General features: G+C 43.8%; 3 protein-coding genes across 6 annotated transcripts in view; 1 reads left to right on the plus strand and 2 right to left on the minus strand.

Annotated features, from left to right (window-relative positions):
- rhobtb4 (Rho related BTB domain containing 4) overlaps positions 1-8,179 on the minus strand; it is a 41,325-nt gene extending 33,146 nt beyond the window's left edge. The window contains exon 1 of the mRNA XM_070963891.1: positions 8,051-8,179. The gene's annotated coding sequence lies outside the window, so the exon portion shown is untranslated. The remainder of the gene's footprint in view (positions 1-8,050) is intronic.
- Positions 8,180-20,652: 12,473 nt separating this feature from the next.
- Positions 20,653-24,505, minus strand: wdr54 (WD repeat domain 54). Of its 4 annotated transcripts, none has more exons than XM_070963995.1 (10): positions 24,433-24,505; positions 23,861-24,146; positions 23,381-23,443; positions 23,088-23,154; positions 22,450-22,506; positions 22,247-22,374; positions 21,931-22,031; positions 21,513-21,675; positions 21,352-21,426; positions 20,653-21,194 (listed from the first exon to the last, which is right to left on the minus strand). In XM_070963995.1, exons 2-10 carry the CDS (start codon positions 24,083-24,085, stop codon positions 21,063-21,065), a joined length of 1,011 nt encoding a protein of 336 aa, XP_070820096.1. In that variant the 5' UTR covers positions 24,086-24,146; positions 24,433-24,505; the 3' UTR covers positions 20,653-21,062. The 4 variants fall into 4 exon arrangements, with proteins under 4 accessions (XP_070820096.1, XP_070820095.1, XP_070820094.1 ...); XM_070963994.1 differs by lacking the exon at positions 24,433-24,505 and adding an exon at positions 24,378-24,398; XM_070963993.1 differs by lacking the exon at positions 24,433-24,505 and adding an exon at positions 24,336-24,356.
- Positions 23,848-27,214, plus strand: LOC139332240 (uncharacterized protein C2orf81 homolog). Its single transcript, XM_070963992.1, has 4 exons — positions 23,848-23,990; positions 25,195-25,447; positions 25,623-25,829; positions 25,941-27,214. Exons 2-4 carry the CDS (start codon positions 25,208-25,210, stop codon positions 26,580-26,582), a joined length of 1,089 nt encoding a protein of 362 aa, XP_070820093.1. The 5' UTR covers positions 23,848-23,990; positions 25,195-25,207; the 3' UTR covers positions 26,583-27,214.
- Positions 27,215-27,336: the final 122 nt, after the last annotated feature.

Here is a 27,336-nt window from a genome sequence, read left to right on the forward strand (position 1 = left end):
AGTATAGCAGAGATTCCCAACGCTTTTAAGCTTGTCAGCCCTTCAAATGAAGCAAAGTCTGCATGGGAGCCCTCATCACGGGTCGCATAATGTCCACCAGGGGCAACCAGTTAAACTAAAGTCATATACTTTCATTGTTTTCTAGGAATAACTTTTAGAGGCTTAAGGACAATAATTCTGTTGCTGATAAACTGTTGATAATCTCACCGTTTATCCTGCAATCTCATCAATATCTACTAATGTGTTGTCCTTTTTCAGCATGACTAATCCTAAATATCTATATTGGTGTCAGGCTTGGAAATCCAGTATCAGTCTGCTTCTATTTAAAACACACTTGCTCACAGATACAGAAATAGAGAGGAGGAAACCGAGGGGAGGGAAAGAAAAGGAGTGTAAAAAAGCAAAAATCACAGACAGTCTGAGACACAGACAGACAAATAAACCACATTACAGAGAGCCGAGGCATAACAGGAAGGCCCTTTGTTGTGTTTACTTCAAATAGCCTGCGTGTTGTTTATCCATTTGTGCTGCTCTGTTAGAGTTCCTCATATTGTATTGCACTTGCACAAACAAAAACAAACCTGTTGTGCAGTGAAAACCTCGTATCTCACAGACGGAGCAAAAGCAGCCATGTATCTCAACGGCGATGCAATTTTGATTTCATCCAATACGAGTCTGAGGTGGTTTGCTAACCCTGAGAAGTAAAAGCATTTTCTCAGGCAGTGCAGGAGCTGTGCAACCCTTCAGCTGCCCTGCAAATACAAAAAAAACACCAAATGTACGGACACGATTTTCACCCAACAGCAGTGTAATGCAATACTCTGCATGCTGCTTGAATGTGTCAAAATGGAGGTCAGCGTGTTATCTTCAATTGCAGGGACATCATTAAACATGACAGAACACATGCATGCACACACACAGCTGATACACTATGCACAGTCGACATCCTAAAATAGTGTGATGGAAAAATCTATACTGGTGTCCGGTTATTTCCGCTCTGCTGCGCCGTGGCGCGGTGACAAAGCCGGCATATAATAGTCACCGCACACCGGTTGGCACACTGTGACCGCATGTCATTCACTTGCCAAGCTGCGGCACTGCCACACAGGCCTTAATCATTTAAATAAGGGCAAGGGGCAACAGGGTGGAAGCTCTTTTGGATGGTGCATTACTGTTGATCCCAGCTAATCCCAACCACTTGTGAGCAGAGGTCAGTCAAACCAGACAAATGCTCAGATGAAACACACTGAGATAAAATTTGTACTCAAAATGTAACATATTCTCATGTCAAACTGTTCTGTACAGCTCGTCGTAGCTTTCAAGCATTTGGTTGTACAGTATGTCCCTACTGTATTATTGATCATTGCACTGAGGGGGAAGTAAAAGGCAATTTAACAGTAAACCATAACAGCCATAATGGAACACACAGGAAGTCAATAAGTCGGTACAACATGACCTCTGTTGAGAAATGCATCGGTATTAAGTAGCACATGATATTAAATAGGGATGATATTGATGTTATTGATTAAATATTTATGTTGAAATGAGAGTGATGTATTTTAGTGGGCGCAGGGAGAAAAACAAAGAGGGAGATTATTTCATCGGCAGATTGTTTGACGATTTAAAAATTGTCTTTCCTCAGATGATCTCCACTGATTTACAGAGTGATTTATCATCCAGACAGATCTGGATATGAGCTGGAGCTAACATTTCAGCAGGTTTCAGTGCGTTGCCCTTGAATTGCATTGATTTACTTTGACAATCATGGTTGTTTTTACATGTCACGATGTATGACTCTCTACACGAGCACAGAGAAGCAACATGACTTTTAAGTTTCAAGTTTTTCCTTCCAGTTGTTTAAATTGAGGGAGGGGTCCCTGAAGTACGTAATGACTAAAAATAGATCCAAGCTGAAACTGTCTAACCGCACCACGTAATGACGGGTGAGTCAATTTCAGATTTTTATGGAGGAGCAAACCACAGACAGTCAGACAAACACTGACTGGGATGATGGCAGAGCTCACATCTGCAACTTGCTACCCTCAGTTATCTAATATGAGTCATCATTCTGGTGTGTGTGTGTGTGTGTGTGTGTGTGTGTGTGTGTGTGTGTGTGTGTGTGTGTGTGTGTGTGTGTGTGTGTGTGTGTGTGGCATCTATCTGAGTACCAATTTGAGTTTGGACGTTGGGAGGGAGAAAATTTTGAGAGACCAGACTTGGTTTTAAGGCTTAGGTTAGAGTTAGGTACAAATTTGAATTACGGTTAAGCATTTCCATGTGATGATTAAGGTTATGGTAAGGGGCTAGGGAATGCAGCCCTCCCAAGTATAGAAGCACAAATGTGTGTGTGCTTGCATATGTGGGTAAGAGAGAGACAAGAGTGTCAGTCAGGTTGCATCAGCCTCCTGAAACTGCAAAAAAAAAAAACTCAATCAGCTGGCACGCGGAAAGACAACAGAGCGTTTGTATAAAAATAGATGTGAAGGGAAACACCTTAACGTGTGGACGTGTACAATCACACGAGCACACACAATAACACAATTACAGATTAAAAGCCTGCGGTTTCATGAGTGCCTTGGCCAACACTGAAACTGGTCTGACCCTGATTAGCAGGAATGGCACCCTTGGGCGTTTCTCTCAGCACAGATTAGTTTAAATCCTCCAGCTCTTACAAGAGAAGAGACAGAGACATGTAGACAGGTGGAGAGCGTCCGCATGTGTCAGTGTGTTTATGTCTTTATGAAGGAGTTTGTGCATGAGGGTTCGGGAGTTGATACGCTTGCCTGTCTGAGTCATTGTGTCTGCTAATGAGTTTGGGTGCGTGGGAAGATTTTTGCATGCATCCCTGTAAGGTGTGGGGATGGCGCAGCAGGGAGCGGTGTCAGCTGAAACAACCTGGGCTCGTTCCCAGAGTGTCAAATGCCGATGCTTTGTCACACCCCTCAGCGTCTCATACAGATGCACAACCAAGCCTTCAGCATCTATATGGAACGCTTTCAACTAATTTCACCGTTATCATATCAACGGCATGATGAGATGCATGGAGCAAGGTGACGTAGTATAAAGAGCAAAAAAGTCCATAGAAGGGTGGAGGTCGGAGACCCATGAGAAACTGCAAGTGAACAATGTTTTCCTAAACCTAACCACCAGTTTTGGTGCCTAAACCTAATACCTCATTCACAACATTTGTTTGAAAGGCTTTCTAACAAGAAGGCTTTGTGCGTCTCTGTGATGAGAACATACTGGACCAGTTGCTCCGAGCATCTAATATTGGCGCAAACGGGTTTGCATTGGAGTTAGTTGAATAGTGCCTATAAGCAGCAGCAGTTAAGATCACAAAAAGCCAGAGTTTGATTGAAGAAATGACCAAACCATTGCTCCCCATCACATTTCTAAAGCTCCCATTGGACACATGACATGAGGGCAAATGTCTATGTGATATCACGCCTGCGGGGGAACCTCCCAGAACTTTCTTTTCCCACTTTCTCTCCCATCGACAAGCACGAAAACCGAACTGTGCTTCTCTCTCTCACCCAGTCACTCTGAAAATGCTAAATTAGAGCTTCTTAATTTTCAATTAATGAAAGCCACAGCCGCTGAACAGTGTGTGTGACGGGATGTGAGCTGTTGTTATTACAGGAAGGCAGGTGGATAGACCGGCACACAAGAAACGTGAAAACAAACAGGAAGATAAAGAGACAGCCAAGGCTGGAAGGCGTTGAAAATAAGAGACGCTAGAGATTATCGCAGTGTGTGAGCAACACAGAAGCCAGACATATGGGGCTGTTTGGTCCCATACCGACATGGGAAGTAGTTAGTGCGTGGGTCAGCCTCCGAAGTCCTGTAGGGGATGCGAGCACAACCACACCCATCCAACAACACATGTACTGCACAATACGCACATCACTATCTCTATAAAGCCTTCAGATAACTCTGATATGAAATGCAACCTGTGATTGCAGCACACACGCACTCAAACACCTAGCTGGCATACACCTCAGTCATTTGACTTTGGAGCCAATTCACCAAAGGGGATCGGCTTTCTGCCCCAAATGAGAGGAGCAGATGCTAAAGAGAGAGACACCCAGGGATCAAATTGCATAGAGTCGCACAGATACAAAAATATGCATGCATCATCAGACGCAGATACACAGGAAGATATATCTGTTGCAGTGATACTTCCACACCACCATCATACACAGAAGCACACACACACACACACACACACAAACAAGGGCATAAATAGAGAGGAGCGACAGCCAAGCAACCAGGCTGTGCCTCTCGGTGACGATGGCAAAACACACTGTGTGTTTTTGAACACACGTGCACGCACGCACATGATAAAATGAACTCAGCAATGAACAGAGGTTTGGTGGAGTGAAACAGATCAGAGCAGAAATATTTACATGTGGGTTAAGTGAGTGAAAAAAGCCGGAGTAAGCTTTGTACGTTACTCATGATTAAGAGTGTGTATATGCTAGCCTAGAACCTCAGAGCGCCCTGTCAGGTACTTTTATTAATATCAATCCACCGGCCGTGTTCGTTAAAAGAGTAGCCCTGTTCCTCTTCGCCTGGAATGTTTGCTGACCCTGACCCTGTCCTATCTCAGGCCTGAGGTAATCTGTCATTCTGAAGTTACACACTGCAGAGCATGTGTTCCCTAAAGGCAAGAAACTCACTAAAGTTCAGTTTTGGTGGTGGATTTAAGGAACTCTTTTGACACAAAGAGGGAAAACTGTGTGATTTTCTTAATTACAATCCAAAAGTGCTGACTGAACCAAAAATGAAAGAATTCTTGGTGTGTAAAACCTTTAGCCCAGAACTCTTTCCCCATATTCTGTCAGCAGATTGTGTAATACACCTCCCTATCAGCGCAGCCATCCTGTGTCTCTGCACTCACCCCCCTGTCAGACCCTGGCCTCAGACCAGCCCGGAGCTGTCTGAGCGGCCATGACTGGATGAAGACACCCTCCCTCAAATGAACTGGCTCTCTTATCTCCTCTCGCCCTCCTGGTCTGGCCATGCCCTGTCCTGTCCTCGCTGGGGACGCGACACCTTCTTATCCAAGTCACGCACAAACAGCTCATGCCCTCACACGTAAGCTGTCTGGCCTCACAAAGGTGCGTTTTACCTCCTGCACACATGAAATCATGTGGTAAAGACGTGCAGGCTGTTAGGATTATGCACCAAAAACTGCTGCATTTATGTGTTTGATTTTATATCAGTATTTTTTTTTTTTACCGTTTTGAGGACCAAACTAATAGCATTTGTTTGCTCACTATAATTCAGACCAGCTGACGAGGCCTGTATGGCTAATCATGCTCACTCTCACACACATACAGTACAAACAGAGAGAGTGGGAGCGGTAGTGACACAGCGCAGCGGATTACCACATTAGAGGAAGTTAAGACAGATGTTCAAAGGAGTTTTACATGTGGAATCGGTTCTGAGAGGGTTGAGTTCAGAAAGCTATAGCTCTTTCTGCACCCCTGATGCAGATGGTCGGGGGGGGGAAGAGGAGGGTTCGCTGTTTCTATTTTGGTTTCTTCTGTTCAAAACTTTTTTCAGTTAAAACTTAGAAGAGGAAGCGGGGAAAGATGTGAGGTGAACGAGGGTTCAAGCAACATGTTTTGCCCTCTGATTCATCATGTTTACAGTGAAATGCATTTGACGTACGCTCTCTCACTTGCTCTCTATCTGTCTCTCTCCTTCTCACTCCCTCTGCCTGCTCTGCTCTCATTTCCCCTCAGCCAAAACCCCTTCGCGTCCCTCTTCCTCAGGATCTGCACTCCTTTTTCCTCCATTCTCTCTACTCTCCACAGCTCAATTTCTTTCTTTCTCTTCCCCTCTCCTCTCTTCTCCCAGAACACAGGGCCTATGTTCCTTAACTTTGCCGCCTCGCTCTGCTCTCTGCTCTTGCATACACATTCTTTGCTCACTGACACCCTGTTTAAAAAACAACCAAAGAGGCAGCCAGGGAGAGAGAAACAAACTGTACAGTTGCCATCACCAGCACAATCACTTGCTTCTCTCTCTCTCTCTCTATCTTTTTTTCCTTCTTTCTCGCTCTCTCTGTTCCTCCCCACCACTACATTTTCTTGCTCCAAAACTTACTTAAGAGGACAAACATCATGTGGTGCTGGTATGAGAAGAAGACACTGTTGTACAGTGACTGTGAGAGTCTGTTCTATGTTCTATGTGTTAATGGCTATGTTGGTGTCCAAGGATGTGTGTGTGTGTGTGTGTGTGTGTGTGTGTGTGTGTGTGTGTGTGTGTGTGTGTGTGTGTGTGTGTACGAGGATCATTTTAGCACATTGATAATGACAGCTCTTCATCCCTGCACACATATGTGCACGCAGACATACATGCATGCACATACAAACTATCCCTCCAGTCTTTCTGGATCCAGTTGTGTGTGTGTGTGTGTGTGTGTGTGTGTGTGTGTGTGTGTGTGTGTGTGTGTGTGTGTGTGTGTGTGTGTGTGTGTGTGTGTGTGTGTGTGTGTGTGGTGTGGGCTCGAGGCAGACTCCGTTACGTGTGCCTTTCTCTGCATCAGCGTGTGTGTGCATGTGACCGAATGCGTGTGCGCGATATTGCTCAACTTGCACAAAGACACAGCTTCTTATATGACTCCCAGCTGTGTGGACTTGGCCCACTAGTCGGCCATCCAGCAGCCAGGAATGTTTGGTGTGCAACCCTACTGGAAAGCCCCAGTTACCCACACACACACTCACAGCCTACTCTGGATTCAACCTACTCCTCTGAGCAGCGGCAGACAGAGGGACGGGCCTCACCCCAAAGGAAGAATGGTTCAAATTCCACAGCTGATAGAAAAACACAGAGGAGTGGGACAGAGCGGAGGAACTGATGTCAACTCTATCAGACCCCCCCTCCCCACACACACACCCACCATCTGTTCTCTGTTCACAGCATAGGAAAAATGAGAGATAGGAACAAAAAAATGGAAATATGCACCTCTTATGGGCAATGCTGGTGCTGCTGATAGCTGGATGGTGGTTTGGCTGTTGTCAGAGATACTGAGTTTCCCTCCACACTTTGGCCTTTGTGTGCATTCGCACAAACAGTAACTACAGCAGCCACTGTTTGGCTCTGTGGACACTGAGTGACTCCACTCCTCAGCTATGCCTTCAAGCTTCGCATCCAGGCTGCAGGTGGTGGAGATATCTGACTCTCTATTTAACCAAGCCAAGCAAATCAAACTTTTGCAATGCACATACTGACTCACTGATTGATTAATGTATCACCAAACAGAGCGTGGATAAAGTGCTTTAAAGCAGAGCTGGACAGAGCCAAAAACAGTTATTTAATGCAGCCTTTTTCTAAATATTCCCACCTGGAAAAATAGTGTGCGGATGGTGTGTGAGGCGCTTCTGGTGAGATTATATTGCGATTGTCACCATTTAACTGGCATAATTGCTCTAAAATGACCACTGACTGCACACTCTGTAGTATATTGATACTATGAATTATAATCACCTTAAGGATTTTATAAAAGTTAACATTTTCTAAAATACAATTACTACCATTGCTCTTTGTAACTTTGTGTGATATCTCTTCAATATCATTTTGTGCTAATGTCACTTTGACTCAATAACTCTATCTTTTAAAAATAAAAATAAAGAACTGAAGCATAACAGACAGTAAAAGTGGGCCTGCCAAAACTGCCCCTTCAGAGCAAAGGCCACATGACTTTTATCTGTCCTGTGCAAATTTTGTTGCGCTTAAAGTCACACACCCACATTTAGAAACATTAGTTTTAGGCGTCAGAAAATTATGATCCATGACTTAGTCGGTCTCGGCTGATAAAAAGCTAAACACTGTCCGGAGCAGATATTAAAACCTGGCTGTTCAAGTCCAACCTGATGTTTGGTGATAAGTGCAAAACTGTGGACTAACTGCAAACTAACTGAGCCGTCGTGGACCCCCGTCTTATCTATCCTCATGTGGTCTGCGCTGCAGACCGCTTCGCAGCGAGCACATACAGTTAACATCACAAGTTAAAACGTGTAATAATCTCCGTGGCTCTTACCTTTGAAAGACATTCACCTCTGGAATCAGTTCAGGTCTCTTTCGCCTCGACGTCCACTTTTCAGTTCACACCTCTCTCCGCTGCTCCTTCCCTCTCAGTTAATTCTGGCCAGCGCTCGTCTCCTGCCTCTCCCCATTAAACTGCAAGGCACAAACACATGCGATCACTTCTGAGCATTCCCCTGGAGGACATCATCTAATCACAACTCACATGTTTTAACACTTGCTCCGTTTCAGCCCGGACTGGGGCGTCCTCAAATGATCGGTTTCGTCTCTAAACGCGCGCGTTTGGTGAAGATCTGCCAGAACTGACAGAAGAAAAACACTCCCGACTGTTGCAGCCGAGAGACGCCAGGAGGAATGTAATTACATGAAGACTGCTGCATATTGCAAAACCTGCAGACATGCTCTTGTTTGCAAGCCCCCCCACGCTATTGTGCTCCGCGATCTGTCTGGGCTGTTGTCCGCCTGTGGTCCTGATGCGAGTTTTTTCCACGTCCCTTTGTTGTTTCTGTCACACCTACAAGGAGGGAGCACATGGAGGAGGGGGCCCTTGCCTCGACTTTCTTTTGTCTGTCTGTTTGTCTTCCGTCGTGGCTGGGTGAGTCTTTTTTTTTTTTTTTTTTTTTTTTTCCCTTAAATAATGATTCGACACTGACTTTATATCACAGGTGCACGAGGGATTTTTCCATAATTTTTCTCAGCTCGCATGCATTTCATCCCCGTCACATCTGTCTGATCTCATCTCTAATGACTTCCATTTATTTGATTTGTTTGCTTGCCATGTTCAAAATGACATCCTAAAATAAAAGTCCGTTTGTTCTGCCGCACCCTGTGTTTTTATCCCCCTATCTCACCAAATTTCTCGCCAGAAGTTTAGTCCTCGCCGGAGAGTGAGCTGACGCCGCTGTCTCTGTCTCTGTCTCTCTCTCTTTCTCCTCTCCTCCCCTTTCCCTCTCTGGTTGTCTCTCCCGAGCGGTGGCAGAGCCCAGTTATGTTTCGCTGTAGACCAGCCTTCAGCCACGGCGCGCCAGCGTCTATCAGCGAGCGCAGTGACGACAGCCTCACTGCCAATCACCAGTGCCACACCCATCCATTCATAAAGTGGAGATAATAAAGAGCGCCGGACGGAGCGCACGGCGAGAAGGGGTAACATATGCCTCATATTCCTATAGGGACTGGTTGCATGTGGAGCAGGTTCCATTCCATTCCATGCCTTCCCAATAATCTCCCACTTTGGGTTTTAGTCGCACACACTCTGCAACACGCACAGACAGGAGACTAAAACCCAAAGCAGGAGACTTCATAGGAAGAGATGGTGAAATTCATAAGCTGCATCTATATTAACCTGCTACACATGGCTTTAATAGTCTGTCAGGGACTCGTGCGTCTCACAGTTGTGCATCTCAAACGGAGAAAAAGGGGATTTATAGTACATTTTTAGCAGATTATGACATGTTTACTGTAATGTCTTAATGATATATATGCACAAATACATCTAAATAACGAAGATATATGGTGCATAGACACACCACACACACAGACCACACACACACACACACAGAGTCGTGTTTCCACCACTTTAAAGAACATTATAATGACTTTCATTTCCTGGAGACTTGCCCTCATCATGACCATAACCACTACTTACCTAACCCTAACTCTAACCCTAACCTTACCCTAAGCCTAACGTCTTTATAATTAGTGTGCCATTTAAGTGTTTTGTTTTTTTTTTCCTAAAATGCTCAATCTTCAGTGCTTCCACTCTCCCAGATATGAACATTTACTCGTTTTCTTAGTCTTCTATCTTTGGGTTTTGAACTGTTGGTTGGACAAAATAAGAGAAGACATCCCTCGAGGCTCTGGAGAGCTCATCAGATTAATTGATAATAAAAAATAATTGCTGCCTTATCCACATTACGATTTGACACTTCATATACTGTAATAACATGACACATATTTCCGTAAGCTGATCCAGTGTGAACATTCACAGGAAGATGCACCTCAGGGGGCCAGATAATCGCCGCCTCCTTCGTTCAAAATCAGGTCATCCTCGCCGACTTCACCATGTTCACCTGCTGAAGCTGCCTGCTTGTGTAGGGTTCAATAACATAAGTCACGGTGTGTATTAAGGTGAGAGAATGTTTACACTTTTATCTTTATCCTCACAACTAAGTACAACTACTAGTACAGCAGGTCACCATCCTCAGGGAGAATGCTGTCTGTGGCCTCTGTGCAGCTCAGGTAATGTAGTGCTTTAAATAGAAGCTATTAATGAATCTGTCAATCACCTGCCATGCGTCTGTCCTATTAGTGTTATTCAGACAGTTTATTTGTCGTAAAACCACAAACATCTACTCGTGAACAAATTACTTACTGGCATCATGAAAGCAGTATTAGGAGCATATAAAGCTTCTATGACTGTCTCTGTTCTCTAGCCAACTTTGCAGGTCTGTCTAGGTTTATGAACCAATAACCTTACAACCAACATCTGTAAGCAACCATGGTGCTGACATGATGCTGCTTTTATTCTACATCCATCTTAACTGTACTTTAAGTGGCCTGGACTAAACTTTGCCTCATGATTCATCATTTGCAAACACACCAACAACACACTCTGTTTGGGTTCCTTTGGTCCCTTTGTTTGGAGGGATCACTTCAGTTGTCACCTACTGACAACAACCAGAAAGAGGCTTTGTGATAGCTGGTGTTTTCAAGGTTTTGCTGAACTCAGTTATGGAGATCTAACAGTAATTACAAAGTATTAAACTTATACTTAGAAACAAGCAAGGACAGGGTGTAAGAAAAGAAGGAAAAAACCCTCAAATTGAGTCTTCAGTGTCGACTTGTTAATTTGAGCTGTCAGAAAAGCATTTCAGCAAAAAAGAAATGCCGTTCTCTGTGTGCGCATGTTGAACTTGGCAAACGCATAAATGTCAGGCAACTGAGGGGCTGTGAGAGGCCCCTGTCTCTCACAGATTCTTTAAGACTTCTGCTCAGCCAAGCATCTGAAACAGCCATTGTCCTGTGAAGGGAACTGAGCGACCTGCCCAGGCTTGCTGCTATCTCAGCGTGCAAGCAAGTCCTAAGCAACCATCCTCAGGCTGTGGCCAGCAGGCGTGAGAGTCATCACACACACACACACACGGGTGTACACACACATGGGTGCACACACACCGGCACAGACGGGTGATGGAACATCATGCTGTAGCCATGACATGGATACCGTTGGGATGAACTACTCCTGTGAATGCTAAAAAATATGCCTCATTTCTATTCTGCATACAATGCTTCATAAGTTCTGCTGACATACACTGAGGGTCATATGACTGCATGCGTATTCAGTCAGTCCACTTCTCTGCTCTCGTTAGGCTCTTTGTCCCGTCTCTTCTTCATGGCACACACAGGTGGACTGGACCTTTATCTCAAAGTGTCTTGTACAGCACTTTTCCATTGCCAGAGGCCTCTGCTATAGCACTATTGATGCAGCCACATGGGCACAATAGGGGCATAATGGGGGCGTCCACATGGTCCACCACGCTCTCTGTCAGTGTCTCTCCTGAGGGGGCAAACTGCTGATCCCAGGGGTGTGAAAGGCCTGCGTCGGCTGAATTTCCACAAACAAACAGCACACGGCGCTCAACACAGACACAAATACACCTACAAGCACAGGCGCACACACAAACAAACAATGCAAAACCAGCACATGCACACAAAACAGCGATCTTTGTCCCGCTTAGATTGATTTTACTCAGTAGCTCTGCACCTCCACTGTGGCATGACAGGAGCCACAATGGCCTTTGACACCAGCCGTCCAATGACCACAATGTCATCTAACTTTGGGGCGCTGACCGACCACAATGGGCCTCTCTTCACCTCAGAGTCTCTGCTATTCTTCTGCCTGATCTCTCGGACAAAGCAGTGTTACAGAAGTACCAATTGAGCTTGAACAATCGCTCACAAAGGAGGCACTGACATGGTGTTTCCAGCCCTCTTGCCAACTGGCCAGTGTGGTGTGAAGGTAAGTTGGCATCTCATGCAGCCATGTTCAGAAAGATTACTGCAATGAGACTGGTCGGCACCGATTTGTAAACAATTATTTCATGAGATTTTCCAGTTGATGTGAGCCACAGTGTCAGAGTCAGGCTTAGATTGTTAGGAGATTATGATATCAAACACCACAAATATGAACAGTCCCATCTAATGTCTTTACAGTACAATACAATATCATTTATAACACTTGTGCATGTCAGAAATTTAGATTCCAGGGGATTTCAACAATCTCATTAGCAGAACAGTTCTTAGATGCTCTTCTTGCACACAGATGCTCTGCTTTGATGTGAGGAAAAAAAGTGTTTGAAGACAGAAGACAAGAAAATGTAGGAGACAGACACATTATATGTTAATTTATTTCAATTAAACATCCCAGAACAAAACAGGAAATATAACTGAAATGAAGCAGCGGTGAGTCAGAGAAGGCACCCCGGGATTCTGCTCAGACTGGAAATGGTGGGTCACGACAACAGGTCCCTAATCTCATCTTCCTGTAAGTGGCTGTTTGGGAAAAACCCTCCTCCAAAAATCCACATTATCCTCCTTGGTAGTTCATAGAATGATGATACGCATTTTTTCTGCTATATCCTCTTACACTATATGTTTTCTGTATCATATTCTTATGTGGCGTGCCTGTTTTTTGCCTTATACAAATGTTGCATCACCCGTCATGACCCCATCATGTTTGTGTGCATTGCTTTCCTGTTTGTGGGTATGTTGTCCCTGCACATATGCACACTATGTGTATGTTTGAAAGGATTTGAGTAATTCTTTGTGATGACTGAGGGGCCAGGTGTCACTTTTCGTCAGAGTGGACAGAGATCAGAGAGAAGATGACATAACCCTTACCATGAGTTCATCCCTCACGCTCTCCATGCATCCATCCAGCTTCATCGAGGGGTGCCATCCAGCCCTGGGTCAGTACCCACCCATTTTTGGGTGCCTGGCCTCCTTGGCCGGCGCTCCGGGCTCCCAGCCGTCACTTAGGCGCTATGAATAGAGACTGGCGTATGCTCGGTGCTGTCAGCTGGGCACTGGCACGTGTGGCTCATGTCAGCACGGCTGCAGCGTAATGCTCCCGACTGGCGTCACCGCACTGACAGCACATTCAGGTCGCCATGGAAACAGGGACGAGCACAGCTACCTCTGCCCTGATATCCATTGGTTGTGTTTTCCAGACAAACTCTGGTCTCTATTAATCTCTATTTCTCCCTGTCGTTCTTTCCCCACCTGTCTCCTGCTCTTTCTTTCTTTCTTTCTTTCTTTCTTTCTTTCTTTCTTTCTTTCTTTCTTTCTTTCTTTCTTTCTGTCTCCCTGTCTCTTGTTTACGTGTCTTATGACATGCTGCAGGGAACTGGAGGTTTGAGATTCTACCCAGAGGACTTTATATTCATGAGCTGTTCAGATCTTTTTTTATTGTCCTTCTCATTGCTCTAATGAAAAATGCAATAATAGTTGATCGTGTGCATTTGTGCAGGGTCTGAGCATCCTGCTTTGATACTGAGTAAATGTGCGTTTGTGTGTGTGTGTGTTTCAATGGCCAAAGCAGGAACTTCTTAAGGACTTCTACGTACATGGGGACTGTCACGACTCTTCTCCTCTGACTTTCTCTCATAGCCACATTTCTCTGTCTTTTCCTCTCCCCCATCCACACAGGCATGAGGTGTGGGAGTGACTAGCCATCATGAAGGGGTGTGTGCTCACTGCTTTTTTCACGGAGGTGCGACAGCTTTCTCAGGAGAAAAGTGTAGTGTTTGTACTTCTGCTCCATTTACCACTTTGTGTGTAATCACATATTTGCTGCGTCCTGGCAGGCAGGCAGGAGGCCAGATGGATGGAGAGGACAGGTACAGTTAATAAAACAAAACTAAAACACAGGAGCTGCTCAGCAGCTGCATCCTCTGCCCAGTGTGCTTTGAGAGTGCATGACACAGATCTCTGCTTTCAGAGAGAGGTAGGCTGGTTTATATCTAAACAAGGATAATCCTTCTCTTCCTCCATTGTTTCCTGTTCTCCCTAAGCATCGTCATCGCAGTTAAATATGTTTTACAATTTGAGCAAAAACCTTGTAGCGACTTAGGATTTTACATCTGAAGAGTTCATCTAACTGTAGGGTCATTCACTGTAAAACACAGACAGCAGAGTACAAACGTTCAGTATGGCAGTCTGAACCAGGGGCACTTTCTCTTTTTCAGCCTCGCTCTCTCATACACCACGTGTGAGCACTGACACATGATACTATGACACAAACTTTTCATTTATATCTCAGTCACGGAAGGCTTGAGTTCATGTCTGGTTAGTTTAGCAGGAAAAAAAAATTAACTGACAGTAACTGAGTCAGAGCCAGTCAATTAAAGCTCAAACCACTGCGACACTACTTTGTCTTCGTCTGTTTAAGGTTATGAGTTTGTGGGTGCCTGTATGAGTGCAAACAGCTAACGTGTGTGTATTTGTGGTGCATGCACATTAATGGTGAGTGACAGAACAGCTGGTGAGCGTGTTGGGTAAAGGGGGTCAGTGGGGTATCACTCCAGCTCAGCTTTTCTGTTGTGAAAACTTGTGTGTTTGAGCTTTTAAGAACTAAATGTATGTTATCTTGCTTAATGTGTGCTGTCTTAAAAAATCTAGAATTTTAATAAAAAAAACAGCTGAATCTATATTTTAAACACTTTGCAACCAAAAAGTTTTTCTTTATGATTACGGTGCAAAGGAGTTGCAGCGTACAGTTCCAAAATCTTATTAAAACGATATTACTGTCTAAGCAGAGACTTACAGGAGAACAAAGTGTGGCAAGCCAGGGAGAAATAGATTCATGCAGCTGTTATAGATTAGGCCTTGTGCAAAATTAGCTGACTTTAATGTAATAGTAAACAGTAAAGGACCATGGCACGCTCATACTGGGACGCTGCCGGGTATGAATGTGTGGCAGAGCATTGCTAGAAAGGTGCTGAGCTACCATACCCCTGCCGTTACTCGAACAATGATGAATGAAAAGAACGCACTTGAACCAGAGCTTCTCTGACCCCTGAGGATGAAAAAAGTTGCTAAAATACATTTGTTTCCAGGTAATTCTTCGTCCATTCTCTGCTTTGCTTAACTTGTAAGAACAAACGCCGCCTTGATTAACGAATTCCAGTCCAACTTCCCTCCACTGACACACACATGCACACACACGCGACACATGCACGCCAGAGCTGAACTGAAGACCCTCTGTTGAAACACAGCAGGTGCTATATGAAACTGGCCTCTCTGTAGTGCTACTGTTTGGGGAACTTAAAAAATCAGCCTGGTTCATTTTGTTTTCCCCACATTAAAAATAACCAGAGAAAAGAAGTGTTGTTGTGAAGTCCCCACACACAATTTTCCCCTCACCATATGTTTTTAAAAATGCAAAATGCACTCTTGTTTCTTGGCTCTTGACACTGAGATGATTAAAATGACTTTTTGTTTCATATCTGTTTTCCACTGGTCTGCCAGATAACCTTTGTAGGACATCTCTGCAACGATAGATTGTCTCAACTTTCTCCATGGCTGCCAATTAGCAATGGTGTGTGTGTGTGTGTGTGTGTGTGTGTGTGTGTGTGTGTGTGTGTGTGTGTGTGTGTGTGTGTGTGTGTGTGTGTGTGTGTGTGCGTGCGCGCGGTGAATGCCAAGTTGGTCCACTTATAAAGCCTGTATTTCTCTCTCTGTCTATTTCTGAGCCACACACACACACCTATGTCCTCACACAGAAGCAAAAACGCACATAACCTGATGTTTGATGGACTTCTGTAATTTGAATTCAGTTTGTGCCCTGAAGACGCCCGTTCTTCTCCTTCACATTAACCCTATTAGCAGTCTTACTGACAGAGCACAGTGATATGGGTTGCCAGGATATTGCTGTTATTATTGCTGTGACTCTATTTTGAGACTCAATAACTCTCTCACCCACACACGAGAGGTAATGAGAGGGGTGTTTATGTGTGAGTAAAAGAGCATCTGGGAACTAAAAGCAACCAAATCTGGATCGGCTTCATAAAGCAGATGTCTAAAACTGAGTCTGGGTCTTTAAGAGATGCTATTTTACTCTATTTTATTCAATTTGTTAATGCTAAGTCTAGTTTTGTGTCACAATTAAAATTCCAATGAGTGAAACAAGTTACCTCAGATTTTGCCGTGTTATCTCCGATCATATTGGTATTGATAAATATCCGCCAAACCTAATTGTAAACACATTAACAGTATGCACACAAACACACACTCACAATCAGACACACTGATTCAAATCTGAGACAAGACTGACTTCATTTGGAAGACAGATTGGAAAATGAATTCATCATCACTTGAATGGTGCCATCTGCACAAATGGCTACGTAAACACATAAGCATAAACACAAACGCACACATTAACACACATTCAAGCGTCAGCACATCAACGTCAGACTGTCCAAACACTACTCTCTGCTAGGCAACCATGCCGTCCCGGTGCAGATGGCAGGGTCTGATCATGTTTATTTTACTCTAATCTAATGCACTTAAGTCCCGTTGCCTACCCATGCCTTCAAACTGACGCTGGGGAAATGGAAGTCGTGTGTGTGTGTGTGTGTGTGTGTGTGTGTGTGTGTGTGTGTGTGTGTGTGTGTGTGTGTGTGTGTGTGTGTGTGTGTATTCCCGTTTTTCAACAATCTCAATGGTAAAATAACTAATCCTGGAGTCGAGGATGGCGTCATTTCCTCCTTTCAGATTCAAACTTTGCCTGACAGCAGCCATGCATTTCACCCCACCTCCAATTTCAGCCTTGAAGTAGAGCGTGCCATCTATAGCAGCCTGTACAATGGTGCTACGCGTCCACATCTGGTTTTGTTAATCCTACATTTTTGAAGTAAAGTTCTCTATTGAGCTTCTGCTTCCATGCACTTCTCTGTATAGCCACCCTTCACCCTTCAGGAACATGGTTAAGGGGTTGAAAAGGATCCATACTACACTGTTTCACATGTTTGTGTGTCACTGTAATTTAGTGTGTTAGAGAGCTTAATTCTCACACTATACACATGGGGTTACATACATGAGGTTAACAAAAGTTAGCATGTTTAACTTTATCAACACAATCTAAAGAAGATGTTCAGTCCATTTCCCTTCAGAACAAGACTCACTGAAGCATTAGAAGAAAATCTGTAATCAGTTCTGAAAGATCAGGACATTAGAAAGTTCTGCAGTTCTTGAATGTTATTGAGTGTGTGTCTGCGTTGAGATCAAAATAACTGGGTCATCAAAAGTGTAGTGCTAACACACCCAAACTCGTTGGAAACCATGAATGAAAAATGAATGAAATGTCAAAAGTCTGACAATGCAGCGGATGTGGCCATGTCTTTCTTTCATCAGTGGAGCCCCAGCCTCTCTTCTCATGAGTCGAGGTTTCCAGAGGAGATCTGGGACACAGTGAGTCAGTCAGTACTGTATGTTGAGACATTTCCCCCCGAATCAGAGGCCGACATTGCCAGGAAGGGTGGACCCTTGGCTTTCCATGGTACAGCGGAATGTCGTGCAGAAGCTGTGGCTGCAGAGGTGGGTGGGTTGCCATGGCTGAAATATAATCTAGTTTGTAGCAACAAAACAGATCTACCTCGCCACGCTGCTGTCAACCCATTTTTGCCACCGGTGCATGTTCGCAGACTGGATGAGCTTTCAAAGTTGTTCAAGTAGTCGCTCCACATTCCAGCTATCATAATCACCAAAACAAAGCCACCTGCCACCACGCCTGAGGTGTATCCACGTGCTGCATACCGTTTGACCATGTCATTCACATGAAATAGTTAAAGTCCATAAATGAAATAACTAATTTAAAGTAGCTATCCTTAACTACTCCAAATTTTACAAGATGATTGCAGCAAACACTGATCGCTTGCTATGCACTGTCATCGTTTCATTAGATAAGGATGCATTCATCTCTCCATCAGTGCAGAGGCCTGGATATCATTTTTGATTTCTTTCAATGCCAGCACCATTACTGATCATGACTTTCAACACCGTTAACAGAAGAACACTTTTATAAACACCTTAGTTTGATGTACAACATGTTTTCCTTGAACACCTGTTAAAATAAAGCAAATTTCCAAAAGACATCAGTGTTTAATGGTGTCTCGATAAATCACTCATTACAGGCCCTTTGGCCCAATTAAAATCTGGATTTAGTAAACCTATGCAATAATCTTGTTTCTGTTGCTCCCAAGTGGCCAAGAAATCTGTTACTGCAGGTTTAAATGGCAAAACATGTCATATGTACGTACATATGTACACAAGTAAACAAGACTAAGATCCAGCTTTCCGGTGCTGTTGTACAGAAATATTTCAGTCTATCATCCCGAACTAATACGCAGTGTATGCATATAAAGTACAACACAAAACAAACTGACTTTTTAACCTAGTTCTGGATTGCACCTCTGTGTTTGTCTGGCTTAATACCATTTTTTGTCTGTCTGCGCATCTGTCAGGCAGCGGTGGCAGGTTTTCAGGTCTGTCAGTTTGTAGTACCCCCCTCCGCCCCATTTCAGCATGTTCAAAATGGAAGATCTATTTATACAGCATGTCTGTGGAAGCTGGTTTCCTGGTTGCTTCGTCAGAGAGCTGGTCTGTCTGTGGCAGCAGGCTGGATGGGCTTTATCCCCCCTGGTGAGGCTCTATCCCAGCAGGCTTAGTGACACAGACCTAGGCAGCTGCCACAGGGCTGGGTGGGCATGGGATAAATTGCTCTTTCTCCACCGGAATCATGAAGGAACACACAAACAAGCAGCTTAAAAGATATTCATGCTGTGGTACTCACACAAACATGCACAGATACCACACCCGGTAACACAGAAGGTCTTAACTCCTGGATGAACTAGTATTGTGGCTTGGTATCTGGTAATCCAGGCTTGGTTGACACCTGTGTACAGTTTGGTTTGTGCACTGACCAAACTTGTCTCGTTGGTAATTCACTTTGAATAATAAGAATGTGAAACTTGTGTGACGCATGCCATAATAGAAAGACAGCTGAATAAAAGGCTGGTGCCTTCATCATGCCATGATGACTTTGCTTATTCATATTCTGGTCAGTGTTTTCCTCTGTGATTTTATCAAAGTGACACATTGGACGACTTGGGGCCTTTCATCGAAGGTCTTGCACAATCTATTTTTATCTTGTCAAGCTCATTAATAAAAGATTTCAGTGTCTACCAGGGAATATGATTTAGAGAATGTTGCTCTAATGCCATTATTTGACACATGCAAACAAAGTCAACACAGACTCAGATCCGTATCTGAGAGCAGCCCATGCCAAAGTCTGATCTCCCCCAGCATTGTGTGCTCAGCTGTGAGCAACACCTAAGAGCCGACTATTGACAAGTATTGTAGCAGTACACAGCGTGAGTGGCCCCGGGGCTGTGTACGGGATAGAGCGTCGCACAGAACTATTGACTGAGTTAACAAGGAATAAATGAGTGCTGTTGTTTTTCTGCATGTTTTTCTGACTAACACGGTGTCATATTGCCATTTTCTCAGCCCTTTCTCATCAAGATCCTTTAGTGAGCTCTACTCCTCCTCTGCTCTTTCAATCCTTTGCTTATTTCATGTATGTCTTTTGACCAACCTTTCCCTTCCTCCGTACTGTCCCACTTAGTTATGTAATCTCAGCGTCCGTGTCATTTGGGACCTCATATTGACAGCTTAGCCCTCCACTGACGCTCCAGCCAGTGCAGTCAGCCACCCCACCACAGGCAGCTGGAAAGCATGACACATGACATACTGAAAATGATTGATTCCATAAAGACCATCTGTGTTCATGACACTGTAGCACATGTTTACGCTTTACATTTGACCTGACCGTCATTAACATAACTGTCAGGTGGTACCTACCAAATTTAAGTTCCATAACACAACGGTGTGTGGGTTCAAAACAGTCTTGTCAGTCGATGTCATATGACAAGTGTTGTCTACACACCAGAACTCTGGGAGTTAATACACACTCAGCCGTAAACTGACAAGACCTCAGTGACCTGATTCTTCTTATCTTGACACGATAAGGTGGGGTGGGATTACAATGATACCTGGTTGCCTGATGTGAACTACAGAAAATTCATGTGATTAACGAGACCAGATTTTCCAACAGTACAGATGAGTTTGTTCTCAGTAAAGATGTTTACAGCTAGAAGACAATATCTCTCTCACACTGCGTCATGTTTTGCCTCGAGATGGTTTTGCACAGTAATTTAAAAAAAAAAAAAAAAAAAAAGGTTAATGGTAGCATGAAGAATGCATTTGCTGTCAGTCAAGTCCAAGAAACGTAGCTCACACAGTAAAAAGACCTCCCTCTGCAATGTGCCCACATTTACAGGCTGACATACATATGTGGCCCGTCCCCTGTGGTCCAGTCACAGGGTGGAGTTTCTCAGTCAGTAACCTTAAAGGAAACTCCACCCTGCCCTCTAGTGAACTCTGGTTGCACGACACTGTCAGTGCTCTGCTCTGAAATAATTAACCCACAGCCCCATCTACTGGTACATTTACAAAGTGCAAACTTAAAACCCAAACAGCAGCTTTCTTTATAAAACGTTTACTGTTTCAGCTGATATGTCACAAAGAATAATAACAATAACTGTATCAGAAAGCATAATAGAATACTTTATTACTGTTTAAAGCTACATTCTCATCCATATAAACATTTGTACTTAAAATATTTATAGAAACTTAAACACATTACTTTTGCATTATTTTATTATATGCTTATCTCCTTCTAACTTAAGTGGAGAGAAGTGTAATGGAGCAATGCTTCTCCCAAAAAATATCTTGTTAAACACCCCTCGTCCTCGCAGAATCTCAGCCTGAGCATTACCTGGCCACATTTTTCTCTGTTCTCTCGGAGTACACATATATATATGTATATTTCCAGAAACACTCCAATACACCACATTTACATTCATGCACTTATCCTCAATGCAGGAAACGTCTTAGGTCTGTGTGTAGCGGATGATCTCACTCAGGTCATAGCCCGTCACTGCAAAGGCATAACCATCGCCGTCACAGAACTTGGCGCCACAGATTTGTGTGTCCGTCACACACTCATTGTGTAAATGAGCAACCTACGAGGAAATGAGGAAAACACACAGTCAGTCTCATTGAGAGTAAGAGAAAAATGATCTGATATAAGTTAAAACTGGGGGAGACAGCCATAAATTGTGCCTTGATTGTGGATTTATGAAGAAAACAAGCTTTGTTTTCTGATCTCAGACCAGTTACCTCCACACTGTTGGTCTCAGGGGTCAATGTCAGGTGCCACACCCTGACTAGAGAGTCCTCAGCAGCAGACAGAAGCTAAGGCACACAAGCAGATGGTCACAACACAATGAACTGTCAGCAAAAACAAAAACTTGACTATCCACTTGGTTTATACGACTTACCAGCCCAGAAAACGGAGCAATGTCCAGCGAGTATATCCAGCGTGCATGGGCGTTGACCTCAGCATGCAGAATTCCCGTCACTGCCTCATAGATGCGGATCTGGCCTGTGCCGTAACCCGCCACCACTGTGCCTTTCCACAACTTGACAGATGAGCAGCTCATACTGACAGCAGCGAGGAAGATGGAGGATCATTGCATCAGTAAATAAATGGAAAACATAATGCACATTAGATTAGAGCAAGGAGGGAAAATGAGAAAGAAACGAGGGACAGTGGAAAGGATCATGAAGTAGATAAATGCAGTAATGTATGAAGAAGAATGATAGAGGAAAGTAAGAGAAGAAACTAAAATTAACTTTCTGTTGGCTGTCATTGTACCACTTTGTTTTAGCTCAATTATAATACAAGTGACTTCTTACTCAAAGCCAGGGATCTTGTTCAGCATCTGAAACTCCTCCCCAGACTTCCACACACACAGGTTGCCCCCATCGTCTGCGCTGACCAGATCAGCTATGCACTCCTGAGGGGAGGGAGACAGCAACAGAGCGGATTATGTAAGTCATAGAACGGCTGCCGTTCCGAGAAGTATTACATAAACCAGTAATTTATTGAGGCAGTCTGTCATTCATGGAAAATCTAGAGCTATCCTGTATCAACAACAGTTCAGATAGAGCCACCGCAGACAATGCACACACTGAAGAAGCACACACACACACACACACACACCATAGCTACCTGGCTGCCAGAGCACTCCGAGGCCATGTCAGTGATGGACTCCTTATGCTCCTCCAGGACCTCAGACAGGGTAATGTTACTGCCTTTACTGGGAACATCAAATACTAGAATTGCACCAGATGAAACACCTAGAGATACAGAGGCGACAGAGTTTTGCCCTGCATTTTGAATATATGCATAAATATGTCTCGCTCAGTACTTACCCACACATATATAATTCTCCCACACTGCTGATATCCCTCGAGCAAACACGGCCTGAGCTGGGACAGAAATAAGTTCTGTGAGTGCACTAGATTTGGTACAAAAGTCTTGATTAATACCTCCTCTCACACATGTGTCTTTGCACAAATGTGCATTTATTACATTTGTTTTATGACAATGGCTCAACAGACACATTTCCAGGGAAGAATACTGTCATATTCTTTTGTATCATCCATCCATTATCTATACTGCCTATCCCTTTCGGGGTTGCAGCTACACCCTGAGCTGGTCGCCAGCCGATTGCAGGGCCACATGTAAGGACAAACAAACACACACCTACGGACAATTTAGAGTCATCAATTAACCTAATGAGCATGTTTTTGGTCTGTGGGAGGAAGCCGGAGTACCTGGAGAGAACCCACGCATGCACGGGAAGAACATGCAAACTTCACACAGAAAGGCCCCGCCTGACCCGGGGATCGAACCGGCAACCTTCTTGCTGTGAGGCACGCGCACTACCTGCTGCGCCACCGTGCAGCCCCTCTTTTGTATCATATCACACTATATCATATCTTATTGTATTGTTTTTATGCAAATAATTCAGACAGTATTTGAGCGCCTGCATGTGTAGGAAGTTTACCTGTAGGTGTTTCTGGAGTATCCAGGGCATGCCAGTACACCATGATGGAGCCATCAGATTCATACATCTAAAACAATGAATTTATATGGAGATAAAAGGCTGAAAAAACATATACATTAACTCTTTTATGTTCACATTTAAAAAATACTCAATAACACACTTCAGTGTGGATGTCTGCACCATCACAATACACAACCACAGCTACTGTAAGTATACAACTAGCAAAAGTAAGAGCGACTCCTCCAAACATGGCGACTGCCAATGAGGGCAGAGGAAAGCACATAAAAACTCACCTGGATGCCTTTCTGAGAGGTCACCACCAGCAGATCACGAGAGGGCAGGACACAAAATGCAGCCTGTCGCAAGAAAACAGGATTTCTTTATTTCTATGATACAACCAAATGCTCAGACAGTGTGTCAGAGAAAAAGACAAATCAGACAATATTATGTAATCAATTAGTCCCCTGATTTTAGGACTTTACAACAGGATGGTGATCCTAAATATATAATTATAATCAAGGCAAATTGTTGTGGTCAGTCTTGCCCTCACAGAGCATCACCCAGGAAGACACGTGTCTGCATATGTCTATAGGTCAAAGATATAGTACCTGACATTTAATTAATGAATTCCTTATACTTTATAACAAGTTTACCTACACATCTCTTGACTTGTCCAACTTCTTTCTTTCGTGCACTGTTCATCTGATTTGAATACATTCACCCTCAAATTAAAAAGAGTTAGCATTGTCCTTGAAGCTGCACTGTGGCCTCACCTGCATGATGAGCGATGTGCTTGTGGCGACATTGGGCTCCTTGGACTGCAACTGACGGTGGGAATAGTTGAGGCCGTCCCAGGAGGCGCTGACCATGTTGACCACGTTAGCATGGACCACCGTGAAGTAGGTGAGCCGCCGCGGAGCGATGCGCAGTACGCTGAGGTTGTTGTACAGCGCCGACGCGCTGTTTTTGATCTGGATGCTCTTTTCTTTGTGATACATCGGGCAGTCTTGTCTTAACAGCGCAGTTTGTTGAAATGGCAGTGCGTGGTCTGGTGTCAGCCTAAGAGAAGAAAATAAAGGCCACCGCAGCTAGAGTCTGATTAAGTTGATGTACCGTTATTTGGGAGAAAGTGGCAACGACAAATGTTTAACATTAGCAGTTAGCTAGGTATGTTAGCGAGTGCAATAACGCAGCGTAAATGAAAGAGGACACCGGTTAGAAATTGCACAAGCTCTTACTTCACATTACATAATAATTGGCTTAGCCTCTGTTGTCGTAATTGACCATTACATGTAAGCTTAATGAGAGCGAAGCACCGTGATAGCTTTGTTAGCAACAGGATTACCTCCGCGTCCTCCGCAGCCATAGAGACAACGGCACCTTTACGTGCTACGTCATCTTTGCGTGCTCGGTTGCTGAGCAACCATCGACCGTATGGAGCGAAGGATACGGAGAGGAGTTAAGGTGAGGTTTTAAACAGACTTAAAGGCCTATGTTTGACAGTTATTATTCGTAATAAGTAATTCACACAGTGGTGTTGCGGTTGAATGGTGATATGTGAAGCCATTTAATCAGTGTATAATTACCTGGAATTAAATGAAACAGGTGTGACTGCCTTTTGGTTTCAAACACCGCGGTGAAGTTAGCTAGTTTTAAAGAGGAACTCCACACGAACGTTAACTCATTTTCCTGACTGTAATGTCGTCTGTTCTTGTGGCCTTCTGATGTAAATACAGGTGATTTTTCCAACAAAACACTGTGTGAAAACTGCTTATTCTGCTCAAAATGAGCTTGTATGTGATACTGACCGACCGTAGCTCTGACGTTATAATCTGACGTTATTTACTGTTTATTTTCTGCAAGGTATTAACGCTACACTGAACGATGGAGGATTGTCTTCATATGCAAATAAAAGTCCTGTAATGAATCAGGGCATCAGCTATAGGTTTAGATTAAACCAAGGTCCAATGGAGAAACTGTCAACTTTGATTTTATCCACCAGAGTGTGCTAATGTTCATCATAAGACTATTTCACAGCAACATGCCACGATTCAATGATTCATGTGGTTTTTTTCCCCTATCATTTCTGTGTCATATTGCACACCAGCCTCTTCGCCAAGATGCCCCGCTCAGCATCCAAGTCCCAAGCTGACAAGCGCGGACGTGTGCCATCCGTCCAGGTGACCTCACCTCCACCGCAGGACCTGGAGGTGGAAGATATTATCCCTGGTCGCTTAAGTCAGGCCCAGTGGGTGGACATGTTGATCCAGGAGGATGGAGATGAGGCAGTGGGTGAGATTATGGAGGAACTGTTGAGCAAGGTCATGGAAGGCTGTTTGAAGGTGTTCATTGAAAGACAGGTAAAACTGAAATGTTTTTTATTTTGATTTCCCTTCAGTGAGAACTTTATCCTACTGATTGACGCTTGTGGAAAGACCAATGCTAAAATTAAAATGATTGTGCTTTCATCCATTTCAATCACACATAATAAACATGTATATAACATCCATGATGTTGTCTGTCTTTGCCCTCAAGCTAGCACCGTTCTCTGCATCCTGGGCCAAGAGCTACCTCACACAGATTCTAGAGAGGCAAATTATGTGCCTGGATGAAGGGGAAGGACCAGAGGAGTTATCTAAAACAGAAGATTCAGAGCCTGTGCCAGCAACTTCAGATGCCTGGGCTCAAGGATGTGTGCCTGTTGTAAACGCTATCCCTCAACCTCAACCCACCTCACAACAGGTATTCTTGAAATGTTTCCTCTACAAATTGTGTCTTCAAATTTCAGCCAAGAAATGTAGACATGTGTCCATGTCTACATTATACCATTGTCTCTATATTTGTCTTTGACAGGAGGTTGACACTGGCCACGTTCCAGTACAAACAGAGCCAAGAGTCACTGAGCAATGTAACGTAATGGCCCAAACAAACAGCTCTCCAAAGCAATTCGAAACAGGTACAAGTCCCAGGAAGCCTGTCAGGGACAAGCACTTTAAAGTACTTAGTCCTCTTCCCTCACCAAAAGTTGATCAAAAGAAAAAGCAGCATATTAATTTACCTCCCAAGCCTATTCCATGCAAATTCCTGCCACCCCTTTCCCATTCAGCAGGAAAAAAGGTTGTGGAGGTAGAGGATAAAAGTAAGATACATTCAACTGGATCATCATATCGGCAGGACTACCAACCCATACCGAAGCTTCACCACTCCTCTCTGCCACGACACTGCATCTTTCGTCAATATGAAATTTTGGATAGCAACTACAGAAAACCCAACTGCAACAAACCAAGTGAAGTATCCAAATTAGAACCACGATATAACAAGCAGCAGACTGAGTGGACAGTAACCTCCCTGATGCCAATAACCAGCTCCAAGGATCATCCAGAGAGGATTCAAAGGAGAAATGAGGGAGGCGTGTGGCTGAAGAAATCGTCTCCCTCTACACATAAAAAGGAAGGAACAGTGTCCTCTGGGCCACTGAGGCTGCAAACCATTTAGTTTGCCAAGGGTGCACCCCGTTGTACCAGTCCAAGAACTGGGACAACTGATTCTAAACTTTTTTGCTAACAAATGTTCTGAGTCGTAGAGAATTAGCTATATGTTACTGAAATAAAAATCTTTTTACGAATCTAATACTAGGACACATTAGCCTGTCATGTCCACTGCAGCTGTAAGCTGTAAAAGATGATTGGACATATTTTTAAAAGATTCTGACTTGATCCATTTTCCCCTCCGTGTATTTTTTAGCCACTCTGTATTTGCAATACAGTAGTGAGATACAGTGCACATGTGTATAAAAAATGTAACTGATAAACTGTGAATACTGTATATTAATTTCTGTTAAATTTATATTAATGTGCAATTATAGTATGTAGTATAAAAAGAAAGCTGCGTAAGATGAGTGTAAGCATATAACATGCACACCAATAACAATGTGCAGCTGTTGCAAACATCTGCTACATAATGCGTAGTGATTTTAATTTTTTTTTAAAAAGTCAATAAACATGATAAATATGATCATATAGCTTGTCTTTTGTAAATAGCTGTACTTGATTTTGTGTATACGCAGTGTATTTGCTGCGTTTATTTCTTTTTTACCATTAAAATTTCTTTGTCTTTTGAGTGCGTTGAAACGTTAGCACCGTGTCCTGAACGCAGCAGTGCCTCACATGCGCTGTATGGGAGACTGCTCGTGCAACCTACCTTGCTGAAGCGGACCGGACGCCCGACTAGCAGCGAGCCAATCACCATT

This window comes from Chaetodon trifascialis, chromosome 6 (genome assembly GCF_039877785.1).
Source record: "Chaetodon trifascialis isolate fChaTrf1 chromosome 6, fChaTrf1.hap1, whole genome shotgun sequence".
Taxonomy (NCBI): domain Eukaryota; kingdom Metazoa; phylum Chordata; class Actinopteri; order Chaetodontiformes; family Chaetodontidae; genus Chaetodon; species Chaetodon trifascialis.